Source organism: Miscanthus floridulus, chromosome 8, assembly GCF_019320115.1.
Source record: "Miscanthus floridulus cultivar M001 chromosome 8, ASM1932011v1, whole genome shotgun sequence".
Lineage (NCBI taxonomy): Eukaryota > Viridiplantae > Streptophyta > Magnoliopsida > Poales > Poaceae > Miscanthus > Miscanthus floridulus.
Window position 1 is genome coordinate 196,203,222 of NC_089587.1, and position 17,928 is coordinate 196,221,149.

The window sequence follows — 17,928 nt, forward strand, 5'->3', positions numbered from 1 at the left end:
GGTGGAGCGCCATGACCGGTAGATGACACCTACACATGGTGCTAGTGATGGACAGGCCCAATGAGAAGCTGCCCCTATTAACATCTACAATGTCGGTAGGACCCGCATAGAGGAGGAGAAGGACCCGGTGATCCTAAAGGACTTCTTCCTCTCGTTCTCTTCTCTTCCTCCACTATAACCTAGGCTTTGTCTTAGCCTATAAAAGGGAAAGTAGGGCATCCCACAAGGGACATCGAACTTGAATCGATCGCATCAGAACACATCACACCGAGTCAAACTCAAACCCTAAACTAATTAGAACACATAAGCACACAGCAGATAAGCGATCAAGCCCTCACTGCCCATTCACTCCTCTCAATAGAGACTTGGGACTTGTCCCTCTCTCGACCATTTATAACCCCTACTATGAACTTTTAGTGCTAGTAACACGAGCAGCAGCAACAAACTAGAAGTAGGGACATTCTGCCCAAACCAGTATAAACCTCGTGTCCTCTTAGCACACCATTCAGGCCAGACATGTAATATTAGAAATTTACTAGCTAGTGGCAACTTGAAATACCGACAATACTCAAAGCGAGGAAGTTAGCGCCCATGTTGACTTCCTCGGATGGATCAAGACATATTAAAAGGTCTCGCCTGACCCTAAGGTCAAGGGCTCCGTCTCGCCTGACCTCGAGGCCGCGGGCTCCGTCTCGCCCGACCTCGAGGTCACGGGTTCTGTCTTGCCTGATCCCAAGGACGTGGGCTCTATCTTGCCCAACCCCAAGGACATGGGCTTTGTCTTGCCCAACCCCAAGGACATGGGCTCTGTCTTGCCCAACCCCAAGGATGTGGTTTCCATCTCGCCCAAGGTCGCAGGCTCCGTCTCGCCCAACCTCAAGGATGCAGGTTCCATCTCATCCGACGGTGACCCATACCACCGCCTACCACTCCTGGTCCAAGCGTATGGGCTTAGGTCAAAACTCTAACGCCAGGGAAGAGGCTGGCATGCCTCAATGTAACCCATGGCCATGATGGGCCATACCTAGGGATTCACATCAAGAACAGTGTCGGGCGAGCCGGTGCTGTTCTGCCTAATCCTCGTACGGACACTGATAGGCACATCAGTTCACCATGACATCTGCTAGGATAGAGTGGAACACCATGACCTATAGATGATGCCTGTGCATGGTGCTAGTAACAGATAGGGTCGAGACATGGAGCCATCCCTGTTGACATCTCTAGGATCGGTGGGACCCGCATAAAGGAGAAGAAGGACCTGGCAACCCTGGAAGCCTTTTTCTATCTCTCATTCTTCTCCTTTTCCTCCTCTATAACACATGCTTTCCCTTAGCCTATAAAAGGGGTAGTAGGGCACCCCATGAATGGGGGGATCTAGACACAAGAGGACAATATGAGCACACGGCTGAGCGGCAAGCGAGCGCTCAGCACCCATTCACTCCTTCCATAAGAGACTTGGGATCCTCTTCCTCTCTCACCTATTTGTAACCCCTACTACAAACCAAGTGCCGGTAACATGAGCAGTAGTGAACTAGACATAGGGACATTCTGCCCGAACCAGTATAAACCCTTGTGTCCTCCGAGCACACCATCTGAGCTAGATGCACAAATACAAATTTACACATCGGTGGTCCAAAAACATCGATAGTTGGCGCGCCAGGTAGGGGTTTTTTGCATTCCTCGACATCCACATCAGGCCTTGGATGGCTAGTTACAGCATCAGCTGGGTCCTAGGCATGCACGTGTGCTTCAGGAACCTGGACTTCATTGTTACGATGGAGGGAGAGTTAGCGCAGGTTCCCACCACCGTCCAACCTCTCCACTCCACCGGCCTTGATGCGATCGCCGAGGCTCTTAAGGAGCTACAGCTGCACGCACCGAAGGCCCCACCCCCGAGAGTGACCAGCTCCTCGGCTTCGATTATGGGAGGCAAGAGCGTTAGCTCGGCGCCTTCCTAGGACCCTGACCGTCCTAGGGGGACCTATGCTGCCTCACCTTCTTGTTCACCAATGTCATGACATAGCTTGTCAGAGGAGAGCCGCTCTCCCTAGAATACCTCATCCGGAGCGCCCAACAGCGCTCTCGTTCGGTCTATGCAACGCCACAGAGATCGTTAGCCACCTTGTGGTGCAGCGCATGCCCCCATCCCCTACATACGACGAGTTCGTGGGGATGACCGAATACATCATGGAATCTTTCCATGACGTTCTCATGGGAGAATTAGAGTCAGCCTTTGACTCTAACTCTAGCACGGGGAGCCATCACACCTCATGAGAATGTTTCATGGTTGGTACCCCCCAAGGGATACATCGAAAGCATCCATGAGGGAGGGGCTACCCCAACAGATCACCTCAACAATGAGGTCGAGGGGGATGCAGGGGCCCCACCTTGCCTATGGGTAGAGTAGCTAAGGGCATGGCACCGAGAGCTCAAAGAAGCATGACTCCAGCTCGAGAAGGAATGAGCGGAATTCGAGCGAGAGATCAAGCACCACAGAGACAGTGGGCGTGCATGCGCCGTGGCCCGCGACATGAACCGGTGGATCATCGAGGATGACAAAGCCCTCCCACACTTCACCTAGGCAAGCTAGAACATCGCTATAGTGATGGCCTTGCTCTGGGGGCTTCAAGAGCCTGCGACACCCGAGGATCATTAGGCCCATCGCAAGATTGGCACGCTACTCAAGCGTACAGCGGCGCAGCAGACCGAGAGCTTGTTGTCTCGATGATGTGAGCTCGATGATGGCCAGCGCATGCCCTTAGAGTGACCTAACAGGGACGTGTTAGTCCACCAGGCACAGCGAGGTGGCAGGCCAAGCGTTGTAGCCCCAGTGCATGAGCGTCTTGGCCTCCAATGTGACACGCGCAACACCCTAGATGCCCGCAGGCATGCCCGTGGCAATGAGAGGGAGGAGGCTAGCCATGGCTACCACCCTCATCATAGCAGATGCTATAATAGTGGAGAGGAACGAAGCCCAAGCAATGACTTGTCGAGACCTCAGGCCTTTGGCCAACACATCCTCAATGCCGTCTTCCCACTGTGGTACTAATCGCCTACCAATATCCCAAAATACTCTAGGGAAACAAACCTTGAACTATGGCTCGAGGATTATCGGCTTGCTTGCCAAGCCGGTGGAGTGGATAGTGACAATTTCATTATCCGTTAACCTTCCATTATTCATGGCCGATTCGTCGCGAACAGGTGGAACACCTTCTGCCCAACCAAATCCAAAGTTGGGCGGACCTAAAAGAGATCTTCGTGGGAAACCTCCAAGGCACATACACGCATTCTGGGAACCCATGGGATCTCAATAACTACCAATAGAAGTCTAGGGAAACTCTTCTTGGGTACATCTAGCGCCTCTCCTAGTAGTGCAACAAGCTGCCTAACATCGTCGGAGCTTTCCTGTTTGGGGCCACCTATGAGTCCTTGGTTCACAAGCTAGGACGTAAGGGCCCACGAACCACCAAGGAGCTCCTCGACATCACCATCAGCCATGCCTAGGGCAAGGAGGCGGTCGGGGCGATTTTTGACCGCCCAAGGGCAAAGCAAAGCGGGACGAGGACGCCAGCTAGATGAAGCACATGATGTTGCCCTCCTCTGCTTGGCCAAGTACCAGCAAGCATTACGCCGGTACCATAATCATCAAGTGCGAAGTTAGGCCTTCAACGTCGGGGACCTGGTGCTCCACCTCATCTAGAGCAACAAGAACCACCACAAGCTCTCTCCACTGTGGGAGGGATCGTACATCATCGCGGAGGTGCTCCGACTAGGCACCTATAACCTCAAGACCATTAACGGTGAAGTCTTCATCAATGCCTAGAACATCAAACAACTATGTCGCTTTTACCCTTAATCTACGCACGCTTTCTCTTATCGGTTTCGCTATTGACTCCTCGATCTTTAGTGACACCCAACCCCAGCAATGGCAAGGGATTGGGCCACACTCAGGGGGCTGATAAGAAGCATATCTATTCGATAGACATTCTCTATGCTCGACCCTTTCAAATCTTAAGATCTAGAAGCAAGGGTTACGGAAACAAACGCTAAGTAAAATTGGTCAGGCCATAAGAAACCTACGCCCCAGTGGCTATGACATTTTTGCTTACCAGCATGATCAGAGTTTTTTGCCTACACCCCAAGCTTTTAGCCTTAACTACGGAAAGAGTCGGAATGCATTAAAGAGTATATCTATCCGGTAGACATTCTCTATGCCCAACCATTTCTCACAATAAGATCTAGAAGCAAGGGTTGCAAAAACAAACGCAGAGTAAAACTGGTCAGACCGTAAGAAACCTATGCCCCAATGGCTTCGATGTTTTAGCTCACCAGTGTGATTAGAGTTTTTTTGCCCGCAGCCCAAGCTTTTTAGCCTTAACTATGGAAAGAGTCGAAACACATTAAAGATTATATCTACCTGGCAAACATTCTCTATGCCCGACCCTTTCTCACGTTAAGATCTAGAAGCAAGGGTTGCGGAAATGAACATTGAGTAAAACTGGTCGGACTGCAAGAAACATATGCCCCAGTGGCTATGGTGTTTTTGCTCACCAGCATGATCAGAGTTTTTTCACCGATACCCTAAGCTTTACAGCCTTAACAATGGAAATGGTCGGAACGCATTAACCTTTTTATACAAAAAGGGGAGAAGAGCTAAAAATATGTTTGGCCATAATGAAATTTAAGAGCTTGTCCACTTATTACAAGTTCACCGCCTGGTTTATCTACCTAACTAATTTCTTAGGGGGATGATCTCATCCTCTATCTCGATAGGTAAGTCCTATGCTAAAGGGGCCACCTCCTTCTCGATGTCGTCCACCTCGGCGTCGATGTAGATAGGCACGAGAACCATCACAGGTAAGGAGGGATATGGAGCTAAAAATGCTCCTATGGCCCATTCAGACCTAGAAGTTCGAAGGTTGGCCCTCCGACGGGTTCATAGCCGCTCTGGGGCGCCCTTAGAGTGAGGGATGGAAAGGGATGGGCCCACTAGCAGCCAGTACCAAGGTGCATGAGCACCACGAACATCTCGACCCATGTTCGAGTCTTGGTCGGTTCCTAGTCCATGGTTTTTCTTTGAAGAAAGGCAACGAGCCCTTGGGACCGGTCGAACGGACCCAAGAACTATATGGATTGGCCACTGAGAATCTAGAGTCCGTCACCTGCTGACCTATGCCGGACCCCCATGAACAGGAAGGGCCACACTCAGACTAGCCCGTTAACGGCTCACCGAGCACCATGTTTTGTCCATCGAGGAAAAACGTGGCACGGCTCAGCCCCTCTGTTTTATCGAAAAAAACACTTGAGGGATGACAATCACAAAGATGATCCAACCCTTGACTAGACCCCTACTACGCGTGGGGTTCGAGGGAAGTTGGACTTGCAAGGAGACTGAACACGCGGTCATAGGACGATGGCGCGAGAACCATCATAGGTAACGAGGGATACGGAGTTGAAAATGCTCCTACGGCCCATTTAGGCCCAGGAGTTCGAAAGCTGGTCCTCCGACAGGTTCATAGCCGCTCCGGGGCACCCTTAGAGTGAGGGGTGAAAAGGGATGGGCCCACTAGTGGCCAGTACCCGAGCGCCCAAACATCGCGGGCATCCCGGCCCATGTTCGAGTCTTGGTCGGTTCCTAGTCCGTGGTTTTTCCTCGAAGAAAGACAACGAGCCATTGGGGTCGGTCGAATCGACCCAAGAACTATATGGATTGGCCACTGAGAATCTAGAGTCGGCCACCAGCTGACCCATGCCGAACCCCCGCGAACGGGAAACTAGGGCCCCACTCGGACTAGCCCGTTAACAGCTCACCGAGCACCATGTTTCATCCATCAAGGAAAAACATGGCACGGCTCAGCCCCTCCATTTTATCGAAAAAAATGATTGAGGAATGACGATCACAAAGACGAGCCGACCCTCAACTGGACCCCTACTATGCGTGCGTGCTCGAGAGAAGTTGGACTCGCAAGGAGACCGAATGCGCGGTCGTAGGACGACGGCGGACCAATCAGATCCTAGGGGACCAAAATCAGGAAAAATCTTTCCGATCTCCCGAATCCTATGGTTACATGCCCCAAAGAAGACTGATCATGACAAAAAGGAATCGCCATCCTACCAGGACACGCCACGGGCTACAAAAAGAAGGCCAAGGCCCTCAAAGTCCTCCTGTCCAGAAAAGCCACTAAAAGAGTATTCTACTCCTCCACAGGTTCAGGGGCTATTGTCGAGTATCGATATTAGGGATACCCAAAGCAAGGAAGTTAGCACCCACGCTGACTTTCTTGGATGGCTCGAGACGTATTAAAAGGTCTCGCCCGACCACGAGGTCGCAAGCTCCATCTCACCCGACCTCGAGGCCGCGGGCTCCGTCTCGCTCGACCTAAAGGTCATGGGCTCCGTCTCGCCCGACCCCTTAGGTGCGGCCTCCATCTCGCCCGACCTCAAGGACGCGGCCTTTGTCTCGCCTGACCTCTTGGGTGCGGGTTCCATCTCGCCCGACCCTAAGGACGCGGTTTCCGTCTCGCCCAAGATCACAGGCTCCGTCTCGCCCGACCTCGAGGACGCGGGTTCCGTCTCGTCCGACGGGGACCCATACCACCGCCAACCACTCCAGGTCCAAGTGTATGGGCCTGAGTCAAAACTCTGACCCCAGGGAAGAGGCTGGCACACCTCAATATAACCCGTGGCCATAATGAACCATACCTAGGGATTCACATCAAGAACAGTGTCGGGCGTGCCGATGCTGTTCTGCCTAATCCTCATACGGACGCTGACAGGCACGTTAGTTCACCACGACGCCTGCGTATGGCGCCAGTGACGAACAGGGCCGCGACATGGAGCTGTCCCTATTGACATCTACAAGATCGGTGGGACCCGCATGAAAGAGAAGAAGGACCCAACAACCCTGGAAGCCTTCTTCTCTTTCGTTCTTCTCCTTTTCCTCCTCAGTAACCCGTGTTTTTCCTTCGCCTATAAAAGGGGAAGCAGGGCACTCCATGAATGGGACGATCTGGACACAAGAGCACGACACGAGCACACGGCTGAGCGCCAAGCGAGCTCTCAGCACCCGCTCACTCCTTCCATAAGAGACTTGGGATCCTCTCCCTCTCTCACCTGTTCGTAATCTCTACTGCAAACCAAGTGCCAGTAACACGAGCAGCAGCGAACTGGACGTAGGGATGTTCTGTCCGAACTAGTATAAACCCTTGTGTCCTCCGAGCACACCATCCGAGCCAGACGCGCAAATACAAATTTACTCGTCGGTGGTCCGAAAACACCGACACTTAGAGATTTAGTTTAAGCAAGACTTCGAGAGCCTTTTCTAAAATTTATTATCTAAACATCATTTGAAAAGTCATTTGAGTAAAAATCGTTTTCTATATCTTTATATACAACAATAGCTACTCTATATCTTGGCGCACTCTAAAGAGGCATCCTTGCTCTTCATTTTGGCTAGCGAGAAATTTGAAATAGTGGATGTCTATACGTAGAGATCTAATTAAAAAGGTTATTAGAGGTTTTTTTTTACAAAAATCTCTATTTCTACAAATGAAGAAAGATATAAAGAGTGCTTTGGATAGGGTAAGGTTGGTTTAGATCCGTTGGGAAGCTAGGTGGTGCATGCTCCATCTCCTCATCCACCTTTCAGCGAAACTAAAAGCAAAAGTATATATTTAAACATCTAACTATAGGTGTTGATTCTAAAAAAAGATTGTATAAAATAAAAAGACTATCTTTGTTTATGCAATGGAAAATAAAATTCCTCCAGTAAGAATGGTATATGTTTTTTACCTTAAATGATAGAAAAAGAAGTACACTACAATTACCATATCAAATTTATGGATGCATAAAATATTAAAACCAACCTAGGGGGGAGCTACACCATTGAAACAAAAAAGGACCCCAAATTTAGTTTGAGCTTGTTTGGCAGCTCGGAGCAGTTTCGATTCTAGCGTGAAACGTTGCCAAACGGGTAGGTAGAGAAACGTTTCATTAGTCAATCACTTGGATATGTACTTTTTTTTCCTACAAGCCCGAAACGGTCACCGAGTAGTTTCACTAGATTTCATTTGTTTCTCCTCTCTATACTAGCATTCGTAGTTTTTCTAGTTAAACTACTTTTTTAAGTGCAAAAAATTAAATGTGTTGTATTTAAGTTGTTTTTCACTCCAAAAATGGATATTTTTTAACAATATTTTCATTATATGATTTTATTATGAAAAAACATTTTTTTTGTGAATCAGAATTTAGCCTACCGGCCAAACAATTTCACTAGGTGATTCTGATCCATCACCTTAAACGTTTCTTCAGATAATCTAGATACGAAATGTTTCTACGAGAATCTGGATCACTGCCAAATGCATCCTAAGTTGAAAGAACTTACCTAGATGGTGACATGGTGTGAATGCACAACCACACTTTCTGCCCTGACTAGACTCACTTCCTAATTTATGATTTCATATTGTGGGCAACCTATTATACAAGTCAGTAGCCACAAACTTGAAAGAATGTAAATACACAACCAAAATGAGCATTAATTTCCGTTAAAATGTACTGTAGCAATCTTTTTTTTCCCAAAACACAAACATAGGTACAAAAAAAAAACATATCGGCTCTAGAAATCTCGAGTACCGTAGCTCCTGGAGAACCCCACACATAAACAGCAAGGATAATACAGGGGACATGGCTTCAATTTATTGTGTCCACTACCACTAATCACAGTTGATGCCTTCCCTGAATCTGGCACTCTACATTTTCATGAACTGCCCATTTTGTTTCTAGCTTCCAGGTGTGAACTTCATGCAGATCGGTGGCTTGATCTTGGCCAGAGCGAGCACGGAAGACGGGAAGGTCCATATGCCGTCTCCACAGATCAAACCGGACGCAACCGCCGGCACCATGAACACAGCCTCCTTCCTGTTCATCTTGTTCCAGACAAAGACGACCAGACTCCCAACGCACATATCAATCGCGAAGCTCCCACCCACAAGGAACGGCACGGCCATCGCCATTGGCAGGGGCACGAACCTCGCGTACTTCAGCGGCAGGACGTCCCGGGCAACACTGAAGACAAACGCGAACGCGAAGAACCCAGCGGAGAGCGTGAGGCAGTGCTTGGGCAGCACGGAGAAGCCCTCCACGCCAAGGATCGCCATGTTCCGGTAGATCAGCCCGTACGGCGCCTTCCAGTAACCATTGGGGTTCCCGATGTCGAACGCGTTGTAGAAGAGCAGGAACGTGAGAGGCGCGACGACGCAGCCCATGGCCGTCCCGATGAACTGAGCCACGAGCAGGGACCTCGGCGACGTCATGGTCAGGTGGCCCGTCTTGAAATCGTGCATCAGGTCCGCGGACGCCATCACCAGCTGCTTCACGAGGGTGCCGCCGGCAAGGCCGGCGATGACGCCGTTGTCCTTGCCAGCCCAAGCTGCAAAGATGAAGAGCGCGATCTTGCCGTAGTTGTAGGCCATGTTGATGTCGGTGAGCCCTGTCCCGTAGGAATTGGCGAAGCCGAGAAGAGGGGCGAGGACATAGGCCACGATGACGTAGTACCACTTGATCTGCCAGAATATATGTGGGATGGTGATCACTGAAATGACGGTCAGCGATGCGTATCCGGCATAAGCTGCCCAGGCGGGGAAAGACCCGCCGTTGAAGATATCATCGCGTTGTAGATCGTCAAGTGGGACCATTTCATCCCCACCATTTGCCACTGTTCATTCAGTCAACAACAGCAGGTTATTCATTTTCTCACCTCTGCCGCTAGAACTGATGATTCTGGTGTTTTTCATTTTCTCACCTCTGTTGGTAGCACGTCTCCGGTTCAGTCGTTCATGAAGGCTCTTAACAGTGACACCAAAGACCTTAAAGAAGTGGTAAGTACCGTCTCCCATGATCAGAGCTATGCAGAGGAAAGCCTGGAAGGCAATAAAAATTTGACATGTTTAGTGACATTAGTGACACATGGTCTTCAGTATCCCTTTTTTTAAAATGTAATAATCAAGAAAGGAAGAGTTTGATGCATGATAAGATCATAAGACGGTGACCTTATAACCATATAAGCTTTTCATGCTGCTTGCTGGTATATTTGCAGGGTACCAATCCCCTTTTTGTTTGCTTATGAGTGGCCACAGTATCCCCCATGACAGGATGGCACCAAGGAGGGTGGAGATGTTCACAAGGTGCGAACAAATCATCCCCGCACCAACATATGTGAGGCTAAAATCAAAGAAGAATCTGACAACCAAGAAATTGGGAATTAGATAGCGTTGCACGCTGCAAATTAGGGAGATCTTTGAAGCAGCAGAGTATGCATGCTTACGTTTGCTTCCAAGCCTTCAGACCGAAGGTGGGAAACTGAACAAAACCGCAAACATCACCGCCTGTGTAGAACCACTGGAAAAAACTCCATATGAAGCTAAGCCCAAAGTACTTCAGAAACCCACGGACTTGCATCCTGTCATGGGAAGTAAATTTAGTTCACTTGGGTCAATAACTCATCATCAAGGGATGCTTGATCCAACCACAGCCTAAAATATGAACCTAACAGAGGTGGGGTGATGAATTGAAATCCATACTTTGCATTCTTGTCTCCTTGCTTGGTGTGGAAACCGTTTATGAGAACAGCAGTTGCAGTTCCACTTGGGTAAGTTAACTTGTAGTCAATGACCAAAACCTGGAAAGTGGAAATGTCTTGTAAAACGAGTAGCATTATTGATAACTGAAAAGTGAAAACTAGCAAACTTTTCATTAGATTTGTAAACATTGTACTCCCTCCAATCACTAATAAGTGACATTTTGGGGTTCCTAAGTCAACCATTCTAAACTATATGTGGAGTATAGACATTTGACAATGGTATGAATAGCTTTGTCTCGAAATATATATGTTGAGGAAGCAGCACCTTTCTGAGGGGAATCAAGCTTAGGAGGCCGGCGAAGCTGATCGCCGCGAGGAATCCGGCCATCCAACCGAATCCAGGGTCCTTGTAGCTCCCCGGCACGTTGGCCGGTGAGGCCCCGGCCAGCTCGTACGTCTTCTTGTCCAGGCCCAGCAGCGTGGAGCCGAACCCACCTGCACACACGCGCGTGCGAATCAGTCAACGGCGCAACTGTCAGGACGGCATGCATCCCGCCATCCCGGGCTGAGCTGAGCGGAGCAGCTGACCGCCGAACGCGATGGTGTAGCACGCGACGGCGCAGGTCTCGATGACGCAGTTCTCCTGGCGCGTGAAGGGGCGGTGCGCGACGCCGAGGCGCTCCAGCACGCGCGTCCACCCGCGGAGCGCGAGGAACGCCATCAGCGCCGCGGAGACGTTCAGCGTGGGCACCAGACCCGTGGTGAGGGCGATCTTCATGACGATGACGGTGTACATGAAGCCGATCAGCAGCGCCGCCACCATGCCGCGCAGGGTCACCTGCTCCCGCCACGGCCGCACCTGCTCCTGCTCCTTCTCGCGCGCCGCCGCCGGGTCAGACTCCATGTCCTCAGGCACCGGCTCGTGCTTCTCGATCTCATCGTCCGCGGCTGCGGCACCGCTCCGCGCGCGGTCCATGGCGGCCTCGATCGCTTGATCCCTGCCTCAAGAAGTGTAGAGGCCGATGTTTACAAGCGCAACCCCAAGGGAGTGAGCTGCATCAGAAGATGAAGATGGTGAGGTTGAGTAGCCTGGATTTATATAGAGAAATCCTTCAAATGTCAACTATGCCATCTCACTTAGAATAACTCGTTATCTAAAAATCTCACTTACAATCACTAGTCCAAACCCTGAAGTATTTTCGTCGCAGAAAACTACTAAGAAATTTTCAAGTCGTCGCATTATTAGCTGTCCAGAGAGTTGTTAGGGGAAGAAGGAAAGCGACTCAAGCGAGTTGATCGGTGGCAGCATTTTTCTTGCCGTCACGTCTTTGTATATAGTTCATCTAGGACAAATTGATGGAATGATGACTTCTTTTGAATGAAGTTTATCGGGGAATCATGCCCTATTACGTTAGTCCAGTACTCATATCTGCTAAGGGCCTGTTTGATCCACCAAGTAAATCCATTTGCCATGGTAAAAGTCTAAACTTTTGCTGTGGGTGTTTGGATCCATGGCAAAAAAAAAAAACAAGGGTTAAAAGTACAAAATGAGGTGTCTTTCACCCTAATGTTTTTAGCTCAGTTTTGCATCTCTTGAGCTGCAAATGGACTAAATGTTAGCATCCTCTTTTGCTCACTTTTAGCGTACTTGTTTGGATCAATTTGTCAAAAAATAGGCTAAAAGTGCAGGACAAAAAATTTGTCATGGGAAACAAACAAATTTTCCATGGCATCTTGTGGGCTGGGCCACCATTGGCTAAATTTAGCTGCTAGTGATTTAAACAAACCAGCTAAAAGACCAGCTAAAGTTTAGCTAAGTTTAGCTGTTTGAACATGTGGGGATATGATCTCCGGTATCCACAAGACAAGACATGGGCGTTGTTTGGCTGGCTGGCCGGTGACTGGCCAGCCCACTCACGGACGTGAACAGTGATTCCAGACATAACAGTATTTTTCTCTCACAACAATCATCTGGAACAGTGTTTTGGCTTATTTTTTAGTCCTGCCGAACAGGCCCATGGGCCGCACCATCAGTGGTGGCCCAGCCCACAAGATCAAGGTGTACACGACACTGGTCGACGTGCACCGCAAGGTATTGTATAGTACCAAATAGGATACTTTCCTTGTAACCCAACCTCTCCAGAGTATATAAGGAGAGACAGAGGTCCTCTAGTCGACATCTCCATATATCTCATATTCAATACAATACATCAAAGACACAGGACGTACGGTATTACGTCGATCAGATGGTCCGAACCTGTCTAAATCGCTGTCTCTACGCCTTGTGTCACCATTCGGTTCCTGATTACGTGCACCTCTACCGATCAATCTATTTTCGTACATCCGGTTCCTAATTACGTGCACCTCTACCGATCAATCTATTTTCGTGGAATACCCTTTAGAAAACTGTCGAGCATCTTTTGTCAATAGTTAACGTCCACCGTAGAGCTATGTGTGTTGATCCATGGCAAATCAGATGACGTACCTCACGATCGACGCCGCTCGTGGCAAGTTGACTTGCTGTGGCGGCGTGCTTCAGCAGCCTCGATATCACCCGGCGACGGACGGCGTGCTTCAGCAGCCTGACAGGCTCGATATCACCCAGCGACGGAATCAATCTACTGTACGGCGGCAACTCAACGACATCCCCCGACGTTCAGCGTGAGCTTGTGATTGATCAAGCTTAACAGCGAAGCAATGGGACTCACAGTACCGATTGTCGGGCCTTGGCGGCAGCGGCACCGTGCGTGCATCTAGATTGACAAGATCTCGGTTGGGCTGCTCGTCAATTTCCAATTCAGATACGTACGTCCCTCGTGGAATTAAAGCTCGGACCAAGCAGATTCGAGTCGGCAATCTTGGCACGCAACGATAGGCGGCCCTGACCATCTGCATGTCTGCAGCAAACGAACAAGGATCCACAATCGGATATGCAAGCCAATAGCAAATACTCAGGATATTGATGACTTGCATAGCCAAGCTAGCTAGATCATCATGCAAGCCACGAGTACTTGCAAGTATACATGCATCTACTTTCGACGTTCTCACGGACAATTTCGCCGCGCTCGTGTTCTCATCTTGGTACATAAGCCCGACTACGGTTTAGTCGGACACACTCAGGGACTTCGCCTCTCCACACGGGCTGACTCCACCATGCTCTGATTACGTCCGTTCAACACAAATCGTCAAGCGAGCCGCTAAGCGAGCTGCCTGCGTCGCCGACCAGTAACATAAGGACGACATAGTCCGGATATTTGGAGATTCACCGTACAATTCTTTGAGTGTCCCATACTTACCATTGTGGACGTATCCAGCGTCCTTGGTCCCACTTGCAGTTCCTATCTGTACCGTATTTGTGTATGCAGTCGGCCGTACGTTCGACTCGGCCCGGCGTTCTTGCCTGTGGCGCTCACGGGCTCGGCTGGCGCAGGGCGGGCGGTCCGGCGGACGCTGTGGCGCAGGCGGCGGTGCCGGCGCAAGCTGCAGGCGGGCACTGCGAGCGCAGGCGAGGGGAGTCCGGCGAGGAGGCCGCATGCATGGGAGCCGGACGAGCAGAGGGCCGCTGGGTAGCCGCAGGGGAGTCACGTGCAGGGGAGCCGACGAGCAGAGGGCGTGCAAGGGAACCGGCCGAGCAGTCCTGCGGCTGGCGTCTGCTTTCTTGCCTGAAGTCGTTTTCAGTCTTGCTGTTGCCCAGAGTTTTCAGTCTTTCTTGCCTAGCGTCTGCGGCCTTGTAATAGGCAGCATGTAAATTCTTGTTTGCAAATTAACTTGCCAACAACAATAGAGATGATTGCAGTTTCTTGTTTGTAGATGAATAGACATCAGGTCACTGCATCGCTGAGCACCGCAGCTCCCCCCTGGCACCGCAGCACCGCACGCCGGACGCCTCGCACCCGCACGCCGGACACTCAGGCACCGAGCGGCATGCACGGGCGAAGCGAGGTAGCCGGTTGTCGTTTGCGCACTCGAGGCTGGAGGTGGCGCGAGGATATGACAACGGCGAGCACGAGGCCGACGAAGGCGGTCCACGCGGTTGACCATGGCACGAGGGCGAGCTGCGAGCGCACGAGAACGGCGAGCGTATGGCGGCGGCGAGCACGAGGCTGACGGGGGCGATCCACGCAGTAAGAAGAGGCACGGCACGGGCGCTGGGAGCTGCAGCGGCTCCGCAAGTCAGCCAGCGCATGGCGAGGGCGCGCCCTGTTCGCAGCTCAGCACTTGCAGAGTTGCAGGCAGCAGCCATGGGTGGGGCAGGCGTTCGGGCGCGTCCTGGCCTTGTGCGCCGTTAGCGCCGTGGGTAACGGAGTTTTTAGAAGTAACATAATTGCATATAAGGCAACAAAAAAATATAAACCAATAATGACGATGAAGGGAAGCCGTAATTTTAAGTGGCATAGAAGGGATGAGTATATGTTCTAGTGGCATTCAAAGAATTTTCTCTGGATTTTGCTACACTACTATTATACATTATGTCTAAATAAATAGTAAATAAAACACACACACACACACACATATATATATATCGATAAGGCAGAACCAAAACCAATACAATGAATCTCAATTTATATGTAGTTCCTAGATTACCTGCCTATCCTTGCTAGTTGCTGCAACTGAATCTTTGTCTCAGAATGAACAACAAGAGATAGGCTAATTTGATGAGAAGAAAAAAAATACATAAAGAAAATGTTGCTGAAAGTCAAGCAGAGAATGTGTTGCCGGCACTAAACACGGCTTGGGAAGTTGTCTCATTTGACCCCGGGCAAAATGGACAAGAGCAACGGGCCTACTTCATGCCGCTTTGCTACCAGGATTGTTGCTGACTTTGGAGCCAACATTGTATCAAGCCAATCAGAGCTCTGTTTGGTTGACTTTGCCTAAGGACCAGTAGAAAAATGGATATCTTTCCAGCTTAAGCAACAGGTGACCTCAAATTCTATTGTTGCCACATAAATAGTTTAAGCAAGAATGTAGGGTATGAAAGGAGATATAAAAGACTTCATTTTTCTCTTATATTTCAGGTGTCTAGGCAACATGTAATTTTATCATTGTTTGACTATATAAAAAATTATGAGTTGTCTCCTATGATGATGAGTTGTCTTTTTAATTGATTAGTTGGTTGTCTAAGATTGTTGTCTCAAAATTCACACTTGAAATATAGCAACTGGTCATCCAGCCATGCTCTTGCACAACCTAATAATTTTCAAGAGATATCAGTGATTGGAATTCATAGATAAATATGGGACTCAGAACTAATCAAAAGCAAAATTACTTACATATTTACTCTATCTCATTAGTTCATATTCAAACACAATACTCACACAGATACTTTCTTATCTGCTATATGGTTATGATAGACTATTTTTGTCATCGATGGCAAGATTCCTTATCTGTTTCAAATGTATGAAAACACCACTTGTTTGTTACCTGATTGAGCAGTGTTTTTAAATATTTTTACAGGCCTTTTCAGTTGGTAGCCACAGCTAAGATGACTTTGACCAAGTTAGGCAGCCGTTGGCTGTAGCCACATCTATGGCAAGATTCCTTTTCAACCGCATGTATGTACTTTATTTTGATATTATGTGAATTGAAAGTTTCACCCTATTTGAGAGTCTGAATGTTATAATTCTATAAGTTTCTTACAAATATACTAAAAATAGAAACTACTTATTTACTGAACTCAGTTATATGTGTAGACCATGTCATGCAGACACTTGTTTGTTATCAGATGGAGTTGTGTTTTGGTTATTTTGTTTCTCAGCGTTTTAATTCCAACTTTCTCATTGTACCCATATAACGTTGCCTACAACTTGCAGTCTTGCATCCTCTTAGAGAAGTCTGATTATGTGGTGGCCATATTAATATTTTCTTCTTTTCTGAATTCTAAACTTCTATTAACTCTGTGAAGCACTCTGACCAATGGAAGGGATATACAAGACTACCATCTGAGCAAGAATACTCTGAGGTTGTCAGTCATATCCACCATGGCCTAAACGTTGAGCCTACCAGGGAGGAACTCAACAAATTATCAAAAGCATGCGGTCGGCTATGGGAACTTGATCTAAACCGCCTCACTCCTGGGAAGGACTACACAGTTCAATGTGGTGAAGGGAAGAAGGTTTATCATAAAGGCAACAAGGCACCTAAAATCTGTTCAGCTGGCTGGAAGAGAGTGTACTGTGGAGGCCTATGTACTCCCGTTTCTGTGCACTCCTTGATAACTACAACCCCCACCAAGGATACAAGAATCAGTCACCCAGCAGGAGGAGCATGAAGAAGCTGCTTTTATTGAGGAGATTTCAAGAAGTGATCCAATCAAGTACTTGCATCAGTATTTGGTGGTGAAGGAGGCCACGTCTCAGGACTATGAGGACTTCAAGACAATGCTGACATCCCTGTGGTTTGATTTGTGTGGAAGAGGTGGCTGCTCTAGACCTCTAGTAGTTCTTCTGCCTTTGAACATGTGTTTGTTGGAGAGATCAAGGGGCAGAGGCAAGGCGAGACTGAAGTATCAGGCTTCCACAGATTCAGGCAAGTTCCTGACTTCTTGTAGTGCTGCAGCGTCATAATTTTGTTTGTTTCCGTATTTGAATGAGATTATGATGGTGCTGGAGACTAATGTGCTGTTTTACCTGGAAGAATCCAATGCCAATGTTGATTACCAAGGGTACATATTCCCAATGAGGCGTGTGGAGTTGGTTAGTACCATCCCAATATACTTGTGGTACACATATGTGATATGTCATAACGGAGCTAAACTTTTTTAGTTGTTCCCTGCCAAACTCTGAAACACAACTGCTCATCGTTCAGTTTGAGTGGCATGGAGTTTTAATATCTGTATCCAGCACATTGATTGGTGTCAGTCCAGAGTTTGAAATTGCACTACACACTCTCTGCTTCTTTGCTGGAGGGGAAGATAACCATGTAGATATTGGCGGCCAATATTCAGCGAATATCAAGTGCTACAGGTTGGGGGATAACAAGACTGGCTCAGCTTTCCCAAATGCAGAAAAATGATTGCCTGGTGGCCATATACTGAAGGTCTGTAAGGTTTCAAGCCAGTTTCTATCAGCAAAATAAAATTGTTTGTTCAAGAACTTGCAGCTTTGTTGCAATATGTACTGTATGATGTAACTCTTTGATCAAGATTTAAGTACAGCATCTTCAATAAAAAAATTCCCTTTCTTGTGCTTAGTACATGTTCTTTAGGAAATCCAAAAAAATCAAATGTACACTAGCAGAAGACTGTGCATTTGATTCGTTTCTTTAGGAACTTGTACGAAGTAAAGGTTTGACCCACTAATAAGTCAAAACTCTTGAAGGTACATTTCACCATATTAAGTTTGAAATAACAT

General features: G+C 48.5%; 1 protein-coding gene and 1 pseudogene across 1 annotated transcript; one reads left to right on the top strand and one right to left on the bottom strand.

Annotated features, from left to right (window-relative positions):
- Positions 1-8,551: 8,551 nt before the first annotated feature.
- On the bottom strand, positions 8,552-11,868 carry LOC136474471 (iron-phytosiderophore transporter yellow stripe 1-like). The gene is made up of 8 exons (XM_066472037.1): positions 11,748-11,868; positions 11,165-11,629; positions 10,902-11,071; positions 10,578-10,675; positions 10,322-10,456; positions 10,047-10,236; positions 9,800-9,917; positions 8,552-9,712 (listed from the first exon to the last, which is right to left on the bottom strand). Exons 2-8 carry the CDS (start codon positions 11,550-11,552, stop codon positions 8,778-8,780), a joined length of 2,034 nt encoding a protein of 677 aa, XP_066328134.1. The 5' UTR covers positions 11,553-11,629; positions 11,748-11,868; the 3' UTR covers positions 8,552-8,777.
- A 3,472-nt stretch (positions 11,869-15,340) lies between these two features.
- LOC136470458 (uncharacterized) lies at positions 15,341-17,590 on the top strand (annotated as a pseudogene).
- Positions 17,591-17,928: the final 338 nt, after the last annotated feature.

Excerpts from the sequence above, each read along its gene's own strand:
- LOC136474471 (XM_066472037.1), bottom strand. The coding sequence starts at position 11,552 with ATGGACCGCGCGCGGAGCGGTGCCGCAGCCGCGGACGATGAGATCGAG. Across the intron at positions 10,237-10,321 it reads CTGAAGGCTTGGAAGCAAAC|ATTCTTCTTTGATTTTAGCC; the intron begins GTAAGCATGCAT and ends CTTGGTTGTCAG. Across the intron at positions 9,713-9,799 it reads GAGACGTGCTACCAACAGAG|TGGCAAATGGTGGGGATGAA; the intron begins GTGAGAAAATGA and ends CTGAATGAACAG.